The sequence below is a fragment of the Gymnoscopelus braueri genome, assembly GCF_963280865.1.
Source record: "Gymnoscopelus braueri genome assembly, chromosome: 19".
NCBI classification, from domain to species: domain Eukaryota; kingdom Metazoa; phylum Chordata; class Actinopteri; order Myctophiformes; family Myctophidae; genus Gymnoscopelus; species Gymnoscopelus braueri.
In genome coordinates this window covers 8,833,417-8,848,199 of record NC_137621.1, presented here as the reverse complement: position 1 = coordinate 8,848,199, position 14,783 = coordinate 8,833,417, and the positions used below count along the sequence as shown (strand labels likewise).

General features: G+C 42.9%; 1 protein-coding gene across 4 annotated transcripts in view; it reads right to left on the bottom strand.

Annotated features, from left to right (window-relative positions):
• Positions 1–12,069, bottom strand: part of arid4a (AT-rich interactive domain 4A) — a 40,680-nt gene extending 28,611 nt beyond the window's left edge. For all 4 annotated transcript variants that reach the window (XM_080414746.1, XM_080414749.1, XM_080414747.1 and 1 more), the window contains exons 1-8: positions 12,018–12,069; positions 10,810–10,860; positions 9,641–9,751; positions 5,011–5,076; positions 4,145–4,235; positions 2,127–2,206; positions 1,896–1,993; positions 1,045–1,177 (exon numbers count right to left, since the gene is read on the bottom strand). In XM_080414746.1, the coding sequence (XP_080270872.1) occupies positions 1,045–1,177; positions 1,896–1,993; positions 2,127–2,206; positions 4,145–4,235; positions 5,011–5,076; positions 9,641–9,751; positions 10,810–10,815 (585 nt within the window). In that variant the 5' untranslated portion in view covers positions 10,816–10,860; positions 12,018–12,069. The remainder of the gene's footprint in view (positions 1–1,044; positions 1,178–1,895; positions 1,994–2,126; positions 2,207–4,144; positions 4,236–5,010; positions 5,077–9,640; positions 9,752–10,809; positions 10,861–12,017) is intronic.
• Positions 12,070–14,783: the final 2,714 nt, after the last annotated feature.

The window sequence follows — 14,783 nt, the reverse complement described above, 5'->3', positions numbered from 1 at the left end:
TGTATACTTGTGAGGACAATTTCCCTGGTCCTCACAACAGAAATTATTTATTTATGGTTAAAGATTTTGTAGAGTCAGGCTTAGAACTAGGAAGAGATTCAGGTTGGTTTTAGGATTAGTCATTTAGAGGTTAGGTTCAGGGGCTGGAGTTATGTTGCCTGGAATACAGACTGATTCGCTATGATTCGCTTTCTCACTTCACTACCCAGTCTGGCCAGGGTCCTATTTGACCTCGTATTTCAATTACGTAGGCAAGTCAGGAAGTGAATGGAGTTTTACATTGGACAATAGGAGGCTTTCCTGACTGTGAAGCGAAGTGAGACAACAAAATAAAATGACGAAGGTAGCAATCAGTCTGGATCCTGGGCTAGGAGATATGGCCGAGTTGTACTCAGTTAGCTCACCAAAGATGAGTTAGCTCAGTTAGCTCATCTACAAGCTCACAACACACTGTGCTGCGACGCCTTGTTCTTGTAGATCGGCTATTTTCGGCTCTAGGGTTAAGATGCTGTTGTTATCACAAGTATGCTCTGTGTGTGTGTGTGTGTGTGTGTGTGTGTGTGTGTGCATGGATTAAAGCAAAATAACTAAATGTTTTGCATGGCCAAGTCCTAATGTGCGATTTGTGAAACATTATGAAAGGAGCACCCCCCCCCCCCCCCACCCCACTAGTATGGATCCCTGAACAATTAACACAATATATGTAGAATTATGACGTTTTAGCAATTATTGTTCCTGCCGTACTTCATCGTTCATACTGCCAACCAGGTGAAAGAAATCACAGATTGAGGCTTTTGACCTTTGCATGAAATATGCGAGACCATTAAGATGTTATGGAAGATGCTTCTGAACATATTGCTAGTTTGACCACTTCAAATGCTCTTATCTTAAAATAATAACCTGCGCAACAAGCTTCCACAGAAGACATGCTGACTTCTATCCAAGTCTGAAATCAGCCATGGCGACTGAGAACTTTAATCTGTGTCTCTGTGTGTCTGTGTGTCTGTGTGTCTGTGTGTGTCTGTGTGTGTGAGTGCATCGTACCAGGCCCAAGTACCACTGGTTGCCATCTGGTCCCGTCTGGACACAGCAGACTTTTCCCACCAGCTCATCATTTACTCGTCTTGTATCCTCCTCCACATCCTCACTAGATGAAGACTCATTCTCCTCATCCGCACTAACACACACACACACAGAGAGAGAGAGGGAGGACAGTTAGGAGACAGTTTTTTTCCCTTTACACAGTAAAGTGTTTATTTGACTAACTTGGCACGAAGAAAAAGCAAGGCAGTTCTGTGAGGATGACAAGAGAACAACTGGTACGCAATGCCAAAGCTATAGGCTTGTTGATACAGCATCAACACATCAACAGCAGGGAGGCCTACCTAATAAAGGTAACAGTGTTACTACAAAATAGCTTCCACTGCATCACGTGCACCCATTCTGGACATATTCATGAATCATTAAATCTATCCATCTGTAATCTCTTACTAATCCACTGTGTCAATTAGGTTTTTATTATGGGTGCGTTCGGAAATTGCGCACCGGAGCGCACTCGCCTATTAGTTTGTATTGGCCAGTGCGCTCAGTGCTGTATTTCTGAACGCACCCTAAATCACCAGTCAAATAAAAAAGGTAACATTTCAAATGTGCTTTGTGTTTTTTTATGGTGCCAACACCACTCACTCAACTGAGAGAGAGAGGTAGGGAGAGAGACAGAGAAGCTCTTAAAATGAGCAACGAATTGGACATGGACAGGCTTTATGAAGGGCTTTGTGCTCTTTTGTAAATGACAATTTGTTGTTAAAAAAAAGGTAGGTATCACTTAGCCTATACCTTTAATGATTTGCCTTGCTAAATAAAAGTGAATAAAAGAAAAGTAAAATTATACTCACACAGCCTGAGAGGAGCGGCGGCCTCCACGGTTTGACTTCTTATTGATGACTGGAGTCCCAAAATGCTCAGGGTTCGTTAGTGGCAGCTGGTCTAATGTCTGCTCAGAGTAAAGACAGTGAGGAGAAGAGGTTCATGTGAACCGGTTTGATAAAAAAATCTGAATCTAGAAAACCATTAAAAAGGTCCAAATCAACCATGGAATATTCAACCAGTTAAGTAGAACAGCTCACCTCACTCTCTGCAAAATGTCGCTCTCCTTTCAGGCACAAAGATGTCCTGCGGAGTGTCTTCTCATCGCCATCGTCAAACACTGAAAGACACACACACAGTCACATATGTGAAGAAACTTCCCTTCACTGCAGCTAATGTTTACTGGAAGTGTGAATCTTCATTGGCCTCGCCATTCAATTTGATTACGATTCACCTGTTAACGACTTGATTCCATGATGCATCTGAATTCTCGATCTTTTTCTGTATTACTGATAATGGCTTTTTTTTATCAGTTAACTTAAGCGGTGGAATACATGGCATGAAATTCTTTTTTTTCTTCATTAACTTATCATGCGATGCGTGTATAATATCACTCTCGTTTAAACACAAATGTCTTAACATTGAATAAAATGTAGCTGTAAGTCAAGAAAAATGGTATAGGCCTAGTCTACCTACTGTGAAAATGTAAGACAAGGGTACGGAACACAGTAAAAACCTCAGTGTCACTTTAACTCAGTGTGTACAAAATGTAACCAAATGGACCGTGGCACTTGGTCGGCCAGGGGACGTGAGGCGAAATATGACCCTTTTGGTCCTATTGAGACCTACAAGCTCAGCTCACAACTCATCACGTTGTGACGAGTTGTGAACCTGTAGATCGGCGATGTACGTCACATCACAGATTTAATTGAAAATACTGGCCGACGTTTTATGACTTGCTGACCTCTGCCTCCCTCAGAGGGAGCGTCAGTAGCATTAGCCTGTAGCTTAACGTAGTGTTATGGTTCAATGTGTCTTTAGAAAGTAACTGGAAAATCAATGTCACTGCATCAACAGTATTGTCTGCGTCGCGATGCATCTTAGTAGAATCAATTAATTTCCACACCTCAAGTGTGTTAACCACATGAACTCTAGCATTCCTATTGTGGGAATGTGATAATGGTAAATGGTGCATTTATATAGCGCTTTTATCCAAAGCGCTTTAAATAGATTGTGCTTCACATTAAACCATTCACACACCGATGGCGGAGGAAACCATGCAAGACACCAACCTGCGCATCGGGAGCAATTAGGGGTTCAACGTCTTGCTCAAGGACACTTCGACACCAACTCTGGGGGAGCCCCCCAGCCCGGGATCGAACTGGGAACCTTGCGGTTTCCAGTTCACTCTACCCGGCCACTCTACCCCTGAGCCACTGCCACCCCATTGGATAGTGGGCTAACATACAGCGAACAATAGCAGATGATGTACAATCTCGCAACGCCTTCGCTCCATTTTCAAACATATATTTTCAACTGTAAGGTCAGGTCACCAGTTCAAATCCACTTTTGTGGTTTAAAAGTTAATGTGCCATAACCTGCAGTACTTTCACAATTTCCAATCTTGTGTGACCAATCTCACATATCCAGTATGTGTAAATTCTACTCAAGTAAACGCAACTTCATTCAATTCATAACAAATCCTGTCAAAAGACATGTCCCTGGGTGTTTGTCATGCTTGAACATACCAACACACAATGGTGATCCGATATGCTCAGTAGGTCATTGGTTAGGTCAATGCAAAGCTTAAGAGTTCAAATCCCACTTCTGCCATCCTGCATGTGGTCTGAATCTATGCATTTTCCAGGATAAATTCAGACACTTCTCAGTTCTCACATAGCGGCAGCATTTGTGCATAAATGAGGTCTCAATTGAAAATGTCAAAACTGAACAATAGGCATTTGCCATCACTCAGACATGGCTAGAGTAAATATCTGCTTTTAATTTTTACGCTTTCCTTCAAAACAAATAATACACAAAATTAAATCCAAATTAAATCTCAACATGGCATCACAAAGCGTTGCCAGCTTGTAGATCGGCTATTTTCACTATTGTTCGAGATAGGACTTAAAATTATTAATTCATAATTATATTTGGTAACTGGAAAGACACCACATTTGGGATTTTGGGTCTCGAACAACAACGGTTTTTCGGAACCCCTGTGTTACCTAGCTGATTAGAACGATATAATTTATTAGGTACGTGTGAACATTCTTACCAACTGTGTAGAGACTGGCGTCGGTCAGCTTGCTGATCACCGCCTCACTGGACAGACCTTCATTTGTTTTCACCTCCACCGTGGACCCCACCTGGACACACACACACACACACACACACACACACACACACACACACACACACACACAGGGATGCTCAGACATCAGAAACAAACAAAACGCACACCCAACAACACATTCTCTCATGATGTGACCAATCTCTCTCTCTCTCTCTCTCTCTGTAAGCTCACAGTGCGTCACTTCGTGCCGCGAGCTTGTACATCTGCTATTTATGAACATTTTTGAAAGATCTTGAAAGTGTGAACCACTGATTTGGAAGGCATTTGTAGGGCAACTGATAAGGGCCAACTTTTGATATTTACACTAGTCAATATCTAAACAATTATAATAATTACACGGAAACTACTTAAAATTTGAAAGTGTGACCCTACAGGTAGCAGAATGGAATTGCACAGTGATGACATCACAAGTGGAGGAACCTCCTTGATGTGCACTGTATTGCCACTTGCCAGTACAACGGGTATAATATTGGCATATAAATGAACATGGCATGCTGATCATTCAAAACCAAGTACAGTTTTGTTCACATCTAGCATTTAAAATAATCTGTTGCCCTGTCTTTAACTTGGAGCAGTCTGAAAAAATGCAATCTGAGACAATGTAAGAACTTTAGTTAGGCTCACAAGCAGTATCACCATCACTAACCCCCCCCGGGTGTATAAACCCCCTTATGTGAGGCAATTCCCCCTTAAGTATTTAATCGAACATTACTCTATAACAGATTGCAGTATAAAACATAATTAGATAAGATTATAATGGATTATAATACATAAATATTTTATCTCACCCTCAACGGTCCTTTAACCTGGTCATCCTGCACAACCTGTGCTGTCGATTCTCCTTTGAGATTCACCTGAGGACAGAGACAGAGTTTTTGCAACTGTAAAAAAGTGTGTTCACACCGAGAGATAAAACATTTGTTGGAGCAGCGCATACATACAAAGTCAATGCAAAGGCACGACTTGGCGCAATGTTGCATCGAGTGTCGCAAACAAGGCGAACGGGACAACACGAACAAAGTGATAGACAGCACTATAGCAGGAATTATGTTCAATATAATGAGGGTGGTTCTTAAAAGAGCAGACTTGGGGTGTTTTTGTAACCCAGAGAGGGTACAAAATGGAACCAAATGTTACGGGTCCATATGGTTACACTCCCCGAGTTAAAATGAACATTGTAAATTAACGCTGGAGGGGTCCCTGTGTACATTTTATATCTGTTGTATGTGCCTGCAAACAAAACAAGACCCTGAATATATATTTGAGTCAACAAACTGTCAACAAACCGTCAACAAACCCTGAGACTAAAAGTCAACACATTTTCAGGTAACATCACATATCTAATCAAATAAAATAGAAATAATATCAAAATAATATCTAATAAATCTAATATAATAGAGTGATGTTGTTAGGTTTTCAATAAAGTGAGTCCCGGGACTCAATGGTGGTTATTTGAATGAGTCCCACTAATCTTAGTGCAGGAGCATAATTGCCTTGATGCCGAGAACATTAACATCATCAACATGGAAACTTATCGCTTATGACGATTATGAAAAAGAATTGCGATTATCTCAAATAATTGCGATTAGGCAATTATGTAACAATTGTGACAGGCCTATATCTATGTACTGTGTCACTATGTTAGTTCACTGTATGTGTGAGGTGTGTCATCTCTGTACCATGTGTGTCATATGTACCGTCTTACCATGTTAAGGTGGCTCTCCACCAAACAGACTACTACAGATTACTACAGACTGGTAGTCGAATGACATGGGGAGATCAGTCGGTTGTAAGGTGTGAACAGAAGTTGCTGAATGCACTCGTGAGCCGACACCGACAGACGGCTACTATAGTGCTAAAAATAGCCTATGGCTTGATGTCTTTTTCAACAACAAGTCCGCTGCTCTATCCGACGGGTGAAAGCCGACCAAGCTTTGCTCGGGACAGTGTACCCACCGCCCATTCAACACCAGATTTACGGCAACAGACACTCTCCACTAGAAGGCTCTGGTTAGCATATGCTTTGTTGTGCGTCAATTGCCGGCATCATTCCACAAGCTCACGGTACAGTGCGACACACTCCGAGCTTGTATATCTGCTATTTTTGCTGAATGTTCACCTGTTATTTACGACATGGCTAGAATAGGGACACTAGGGTCCATGTGGTTTGCCAACAGGCAAAACTCATTTTGGCACTTTTCCACTGCATGTGAAGGTACAGCTGAGCTCAACTTGTGACTTTTGATTTTCCATCAGGCAAAAGCAGTGCACCATGCACCTAGTAGAGGTCAGAGTTTGGGTCCGATGCTGATCCTGATCCTGGATAGTGCTAGACCAGTGATTCTCAACCTGTGTGTCATTTCAAAGACCCCCAGTTTGAAATGCATTAGGCCACAGACCCCCCATTTGATACCATTTCTATGGGACCCCAATCTACAACTCAAAATCTTTAGTGTTTATTTAACCATCCCGACGCGTTGTGAGCTTGTAGAGCTGCTATAGTCGGCGAATATTACCCACATATAAAAGCAAAATAAAATCTCATGACTGAAAGCAATTTGTATGGCCTTAAGTGTTAAAGTGCGATTTGTGAAACAAGTGTGAAAGGAGGGCCTCCCCCCCACACTAATCAAATCAAACTTTATTTATAAAGCACATTTAAAAAAACAGAAGCTGACCAAAGTGCTGTACAGGGTTGAGTCAAACGAAGCATCAACGCATCAATAAGCGCCCATTGGCGCACAGACAAATACAGTGCATTATTAGGACAAAAGAGAATAAGTGGGTTTTTAGGAGGGATCTAAAAACCCCAATGGACTGGGCAGAACGGATGGGGAGAGGGGGGTCGTTCCAAAGCGTGGGGGCGGCAGCAGCAAAAGCGCGGCCACCCCTGGTCCTTTTATTGGCCTTTGGGACGATCAGTAGGGACTGATCAGTGGACCTAATAGGGCCCTGGCTGGAATGTATGGATTGATGAGCTCAGCGAGGTATAGTGGAGCAAGCCCGTTTTGAGATTTAAACACACTAGCGCCGTTTCCTAAACAATTAACACAATATGTAAAATAAATGTTGTAATATTTTTCCTGCTGTTCTACATACTGCCAACCAGGTGAAGAAATCACAGACTGAGGCTTTAAACCTTTGCTTCTATATGAAATACAACCAACTATTGAGATTTTATGGAACATGCTTCTGAACATATTGCTAGTATAACCACTTCAAATGCTCTAATCTTACAATAATAACCGAAAACAGCCGATCTACAAGCTCTCAATGAGAGCTTGTAGATTGTCTATTTTCACTGCTTAACATGCTTCCATAGAACAGTGGTTCTCAAACTTTTTCATGTCAAGGACCCCCAAAATGAAATGCATTTGGCCGCGGACCCCCATCCCACAGTACTTTCTTCCAGGGACCCCCCAGAAGCAAAGATTTGAGTTACAAATGTTTGCTTCAAAAATATATATATTGAAGAGGTTTGCAATTTTTTTTTCTTTTTTTTTCAAAAAATAGCAGATCTACAAGCTCATAACGTAGCACTGAGCTCGCATATCTGCTGTTTTTGAATAGCCAAAGCATAAAAGGTTAAAGTGGTTTAAATGATTGTGATGCTATATTAACACATTTTGCTGGGGACCCCCTGGATCCCCATCAACGACCCCTGGGGGTCCACGGACCGCACTTTGAGAAACAACTTCCATAGAAGACAATCCTGGCTTCTACGGAATCCAAATGACTGAAATCAGTGATGGCGACGGAGAACTTTAATCCATGGGCACACAGAATAGCAATGCTGGAGTTCCAAGTGGTTACATAGAGATTACAAGTTGGCATTGTTGGTTAGCGCTCTCCTCACTGTGTCACCATGACGCCCAGGTACATTGAAGGGGGGGAAACTACTTATCCCAAAAGTGAGTAGAGCTGAACCGGGCCAGTGCCACGTAGTTGAAAAGCGCCATTGGAAAGAGTCTCCCAAAACAAACCAAAAACATCTGAGACAAACGTGACTTGGAAATCAGAAATCGCTACGTTTCATTCCATATGGAGCAACGTTACAATATCTGAAATGGAAAAAAAGGGGGTTCCCAGCTAAATGAGGAAGAGTTTAACCACTTAAGCCCCATTTCCAAAAGGGCATTGAAATAGGGTGTCGCAATGAGACGCGTTGTGAGCTTGTAGACCAGCTATTTTTTATGACGATATGCACAAAACAGGGATCAATAATGAATGAACGTACTGTATAAGAATGACTATCCATCAGATCATAGGTTTCTTTCTCTCCACCTACAGTGTCAGTTGTAGTATTCTGTACTGAATCTAGTCCAACAACTAAGATCTTCTCTAATGGCACCAAATATTTTCAAATGGGGGCGGGGTCTAATACGTATCGATTTCGGGGGCCTTGGGTTTGAGAGCCACTGCTATAGACAGATACATCAGAGTTCTCCTGCTCATAAAGCCTTACCAACAGTGTACATGTACCATTGTGTTGTCTTGTTAATGAAACCAAAGCTGTGAACGCTGACGGCCTATGATATACTACTGTAGTGTGTTTTGACATTTTGTGCATTAATATGTGCCTCGTTTTCTGTGCAAAATATAATAATCGAATATACCGTAATCAAAACGTTGCAGATCGGCTATTTCTGGATAAGAGATTTGTTGCATCCAAAGACAAGAGCCTCAACGTTCGTCTGTCAGTGTGCGAGCCTTTTCTGTTGTATATGGACTTTAATGATGGCCTCTTGCACTGGGCTTTAGCCTTAGTAAGGCTTGAGTTTACAGCGCAAACTTTTCTATTTGATAAGTTTTCAACCTCAACCTGCAACGGCTGGTCTCTGTATGAATTGAAGGTGGAAAACAATCTTGTACATTTGTACGGCCCTACTACTCACGCTATCACTGTTGCATAAAGATTCAGGTTGAAGATCAGCTACGTGCTCCTTTAAAATCAACACTGTTCAACAGATCTTAGCTCAGCAATCAGTATCAACAAACACCTCAAGTCTGACTCTCAGTATCGGTGCCAACAACGACACAATGGCATCATTGCAGTTTCTCAAACCAGACCATCTCTCAATCGTCCACAATCGTCGAATGCTACAGAGAGAGTGTAATTTTGCACCGTAAATGTTGAGAACAAGAAGTTGTCATCTGCTCTTCAGGCCGGAAAGTATTTAACCAATCAAAACACGGTGTTCACTTAATGTTTTAATTTCCATTTCTGCTAAGCAGCTAGCTAGCTAGGCTTTGACTAATTTGGTTTCCAGTAGGAGTTATTTGCGTGACTGCATGAGAGAAACGGAAGCGGGGGGCATCCACTTTATTTTCAAGGCTTCCGTAGTACGGACTCTTAGGCGGAAGCATTTTTTACTGTAGTATTGGTGCATCTACGGTGAGTGTTTGAGAGCATCTTACCTTAACCTTTACCAAGCGTTTAACAGTCTTGATTTTAGCCTCACAGAACGCCCCTCTGTACTTGGCACTGACATCTGTTCCCACTGTCAGATAGGCAGGCTCATCCACTGCCTGAACACACACACACACACACGTGTCACCATCATATCAGACTCTAGTTCTTAGAATCACATATAAAAACTATCTATTGACATATACAGATTATGCTAAACGCAAAGCATCAAACATGTATGTTTATTATCAAATAACTCAAAACTAACATCAATTTATAACTATTTTCAACTTCACATGGAAACCATTACAATGACGGATAACAAAGTAAGTAACAATGACAGATAAGTGTATTGTGTATGCCATGGAATTGTACATTCACTGCATTAGCCACAAACAATATTTGATCTATCGTTTCAGTAAACACAGGACATAAACAACAATAAACATAAAACTAGCACTAAGGACGTAAACAATAAAGACAGACAGACAAACCAAAACAAACACTATGGACATAAACAACAAACCAACACTGTGGACATAAACAATTAATAAAGCTGCAATATGTAACTTTTATGTCCTCTCCAGACAGAGAAACTAAGGTAATTGTAATTGTTTAACACTCTGGATTCAAACACAGGTCTCCTACGTGAGAGATTAAAAATGTAATGCACACCCAAGAGGAAATGCCTGCTTGCCAGAAGAGATATTGGGCTTATGGGCTTCAGGCCTTACTACTTGTCAACCAGGGGGTCATACCTATGTTCCCCGGACCTATGTTCCCCCACTAAGGTTATGGTTAGGGTTAGGTTTAGGTTAGGTCCCATATTCCCCGCTCTCCTAGGAAAGCGGGGAACATAGAACCTGGGGAACATAGAACCTGGGGAACATAGGTACGGTCCCGTCAACCAGCATGTGTACCTACCCTTACCCGACACTAAACGTATCCAAGGGAGTCCACCTCCAACCACTGCAGAGATGTGTTATAACATATCAATATATACTCTACCTACAGATTGGTAGAGTATATATTATATAAGTATACAATATATATAGTATACTTATATTTAAATAAGTTATGGATTGCAGCTTTATTAATTGTTTATGTCCACAGTGTTGGTTTGTTGTTTATGTCCATAGTGTCCAAAGATGAGCGAGATGAGTAAGATGTCACCTACCTTCATGTTTTAGCCTATTTGAGGGAGTCCAGCTCGAAAGAGTTGTACGATCTGAAAGACATCAAGGAGAAGACTTGAGAGTACAGATAAGAACAAGGTTATTAGGGCCGGGTACTATGGGTCCATCTTGGACCCCAACCCATTTGTAACTGAAGAGTGTACTGTGTATAGACCTGGAACCAGACAGACCTGTAAGGGTCCACAGAGGACAAACTGTCCAATAAACTATCTGGTTAATAGAAACCCTCACAACATGAAGTTTCAATATATCCTCCTGATATAAGACAAGGTTCTGTTCCCGCTTTGCTAAATCTGTGTGTGTGTGTGTGTGTGTGTGTGTGTGTGTGTGTGTGTGTGTGTGTGTGTGTGTGTGTGTGTGTGTGTGTGTGTGTGTGTGTGTCTCTCTCTCACGTCGCCATCATAGTTCTCCATGTCATACACACACACACACACACACACACACACACACACACACACAGAGAGAGAGGCTAATGCTAATGCTAGGCCTCAGATCAAGTGTGCGTAGAAGTGGTATCCTGGTGTTCTCTTGACGTTTCAAAACACATGACATTCATAAAAGATGTATATTAGTAAATAACGACACAGGGGGGGAGGGGGGGCAGGCTAAAGCTAACGCTAGCTAGCAGGGGAAACTAGCTAGCTGGTGAAAAGCAAAGCGGAGGAAAAAGTCCATGTTGTGAGAAACCCGTTTAATCAGAACCGGTGACGAAGGTTAAATAGAAAAAGGTTAAGAAAACGATGAATAATTAAATCGAGAACACACAGAAACGAGAAGGAACAACATATTCCCTAAAGTCCAGATGGGGGGGGGGGGCTAGTTGGCACTAGCTAGCCTGCTAGCTGCTAGTTGGTGGTTTAACTAGTTTAACTAACACACAACTACATGATGCGATCACAACGATCTCTTCACTAGAACGCGATCACATCCAGGAGGATTTATTTCATAGAAAGCTGCAGTTGTTTTTTTGTGTTCCCCCCCCCCACAAAAGGAAGCAGATCATTTCACTGAAGCTTTGCTGCCATTCAGCTCCTTTTAGTTCAATAACAAAACCATTGAAGTTGTGTTTAAAATAACAGCGCGAACCCCCGTTTGTTCTCGCTTCGTTCGTGATGTAAACAGCGCCGTTCCAAAGTTTAACGTCGCATTTAACGTGGATAAATGTTGTTTCTTTATTTTTTTTACTTACAGACAAAACGACACGGCGGCGCTGCTGCTGCTGCTGCTGCCCCACTCACTGGATGGAACCACAACACCAAGGACACGGCCGTGACGTCACACATAAGTTGCCGTGTGTGTGTGTTGCTCTGCCCCACTCACTGGATGGAACCACGACACCAAGGACACGGCGGTGACGTAACAAATAAGCGTCATTATAGCGGAAGTGCTTGCTTGGGCGCGCGTGGTGGTCCAGAGTGGTCCCCGCCCTTGAACCGTACCTCTGTGTGTGTGTGTGTGTGTGTGTGTGTGTGTGTGTGTGTGTGTGTGTGTGTGTGTGTGTGTGTGTGTGTCAGAGAGAGAGAGAGAGAGAGAGAGAGAGAAAGACGAGGCTCAGAGAGAGCATAATAGATAGATCTGGTCAATCTGGGGTCTAAAGCCTAATTTATACTTTGTCGTGCCACGGTGTCGCGAGCCGAAAATAGTCGATCTACAAGGTCACAAGTGTCGCGCGTGCAACGCGTTGTGACCTTTTAGATCGGCTATTTTCAACCGGGCTTATTTATGAGGCTGCACGGCGGCACGCGCTTACGTCACTGTACCATCCTTGGCATCGTGGCCCCAGAAAGAAGCAGAACAACAAGCTGTTGAACCGAAGCGCGTTTCCTCCGCGCCCATTGGCTGCGCGCGCGAGCACAGCCGAGAAATGCGATTGGTCGGAGCGGCTCCTCGATTGCAACAGGCCCCGCACATTTTCTCGCGTGACGATTGGTCGATACGAACGCGGCGCTTCTGAGGAAGCGTCGTCATTGGCTGGCTGGCTGCCTGTCCACAGGAAGGAGGCGTGGCTCGGCTTCACTTGGTACCGAATGTACCGTGTTGTTGTTTTTTATTATCACTCATGTCAGTCTTCCTCATCATATATCGCTTATATTTTTTTATTTACATAATGATCTGTTTTTGTGCCTCATTTAATGTGGTGCAAAAGTTAATCCGTAATCAATCATCTACTGCTCTCCACCACCCATCTTATCCTATTGTTATAAGACCTACTTGTAAATTAAAGCTACAAACAGAACTTATTTTAACGATTATAACGCCTTTTTAACCAATAGGGTATAGTGAGGGAAATATGTAACAAAAAAAGGCTCAGTTGTTCACTTCCGGCAGAAAGTGTGAAAATTTGCATATGGCATGTTTGAAGTATGCCGATTTCAAATTTTGCCGGATCCAAGCACTTTTCCCATGGGATCTGGTCGTAAAATGAGAATTAAAGATGGCCGCCAACGTTTTTGGTTCAATTAGGTTTTGTATTCCAATCTTTGACACCTCATCACTTTTGAATGTGAAACAAGTTTGTTTTGATGAAATCCAAATTGTAATGCAGCAATACTTTGACATTTTCAGTTTCTGTAGATTAATTTAGCAGATTACGGTCTGTTTTTATGGCAAATTTGATTGAAACCAGTGTTACTCCAAAGTGCTTCATCTGAGCCTCATGATGTTGGTGTCTCTACCTATGTTTTCAGGGGTATTCTTTCACATGAGATCATATTACTGGGTTCACACTTATTTAATATTTTTGTAGCAAAACTCATTCTTCAAAAATAGCATATTAGATGGTTGACAGTGCATGTAACGGACCATCAGGAACTTCCAAATGATTCCCCAGATACCCATCGTGAATTTGTCAAGGGGAACTTTGTCATTGCACAAGTTCTCTGCTTTGGCACACGATCAGATGCATGAACAGCAGAACGCTATTGTGAAAGGTGATGGCGGAATTGTTGTAATTACTGAGAACTAGACCATACCCGGTGAAGGTTATTGCACGTCCTGTAGCGCGGTCCCCCCGCGGGTCCCCCCGCGGCACCCCCCGCGGTCACCCCCCCCCACGGGCAACCCCCCACACACCCCCCCGTCGCGGAACCCCCCGGGTCCCGTCGCAAACACACACACACACACACGCAACGTTTAGCGCGAGTCGTCTCGTGCGCGCACACACAGAGCCAGCGTGTGCGCACACACACGGGCACATGCGACGCATGCGCACACACACGGGCACATGCGACGCATGCGCAGTTCGTACTGTACTGTACGGTACGGTACGGTACGGTACGGTACGGTACTGTACTGTACTGTACTGTACGTACTGTACTGTACTGTACGTACTGTACTGTACTGTACTGTACTGTACGGTCTGTACTGTACGTACTGTACTGTAATGTACTGTACTGTACTGTACGGTCTGGTCTGGTCTGGACTGTACTGTACTGTACTGTACTCTACTGTACTGTACTGTACTGTACGTACTGTACTGTACTGTACTGTACTGTACTGTACTGTACGGTCTGTACTGTACGTACTGTACTGTACTGTACTGTACGGTACTGTACGGTACTGTACGGTACGGTACTGTACTGTACTGTACGGTCTGTACTGTACTGTACTGTACTCTACTGTACTGTACTCTACCATACTGTACTGTACTGTACTGTACTGTACTGTACTGTACTGTACCGTACCGTACCGTACGTACCGTAGACGTTCCTTGCAACACACAAACAGTTCCTTCCGTACATTGCACGAAAGTTGAATGAGGAGTCTGTGATGCGTGTTGATGTGGTGTGGGACACGTAAGGAAGGAACCAGGCTTGGTCGTGGCATCGGCATACCACTCCATGTGACTGAACAGACATCCGTGCCACGAAACTGGAGTAGCTTCCTTTGAGTAGATTCCAACAAAAAGACATTATTCTGCTGCTCTAGAAACAATGGTTGTTCCAGATGGGAAAAC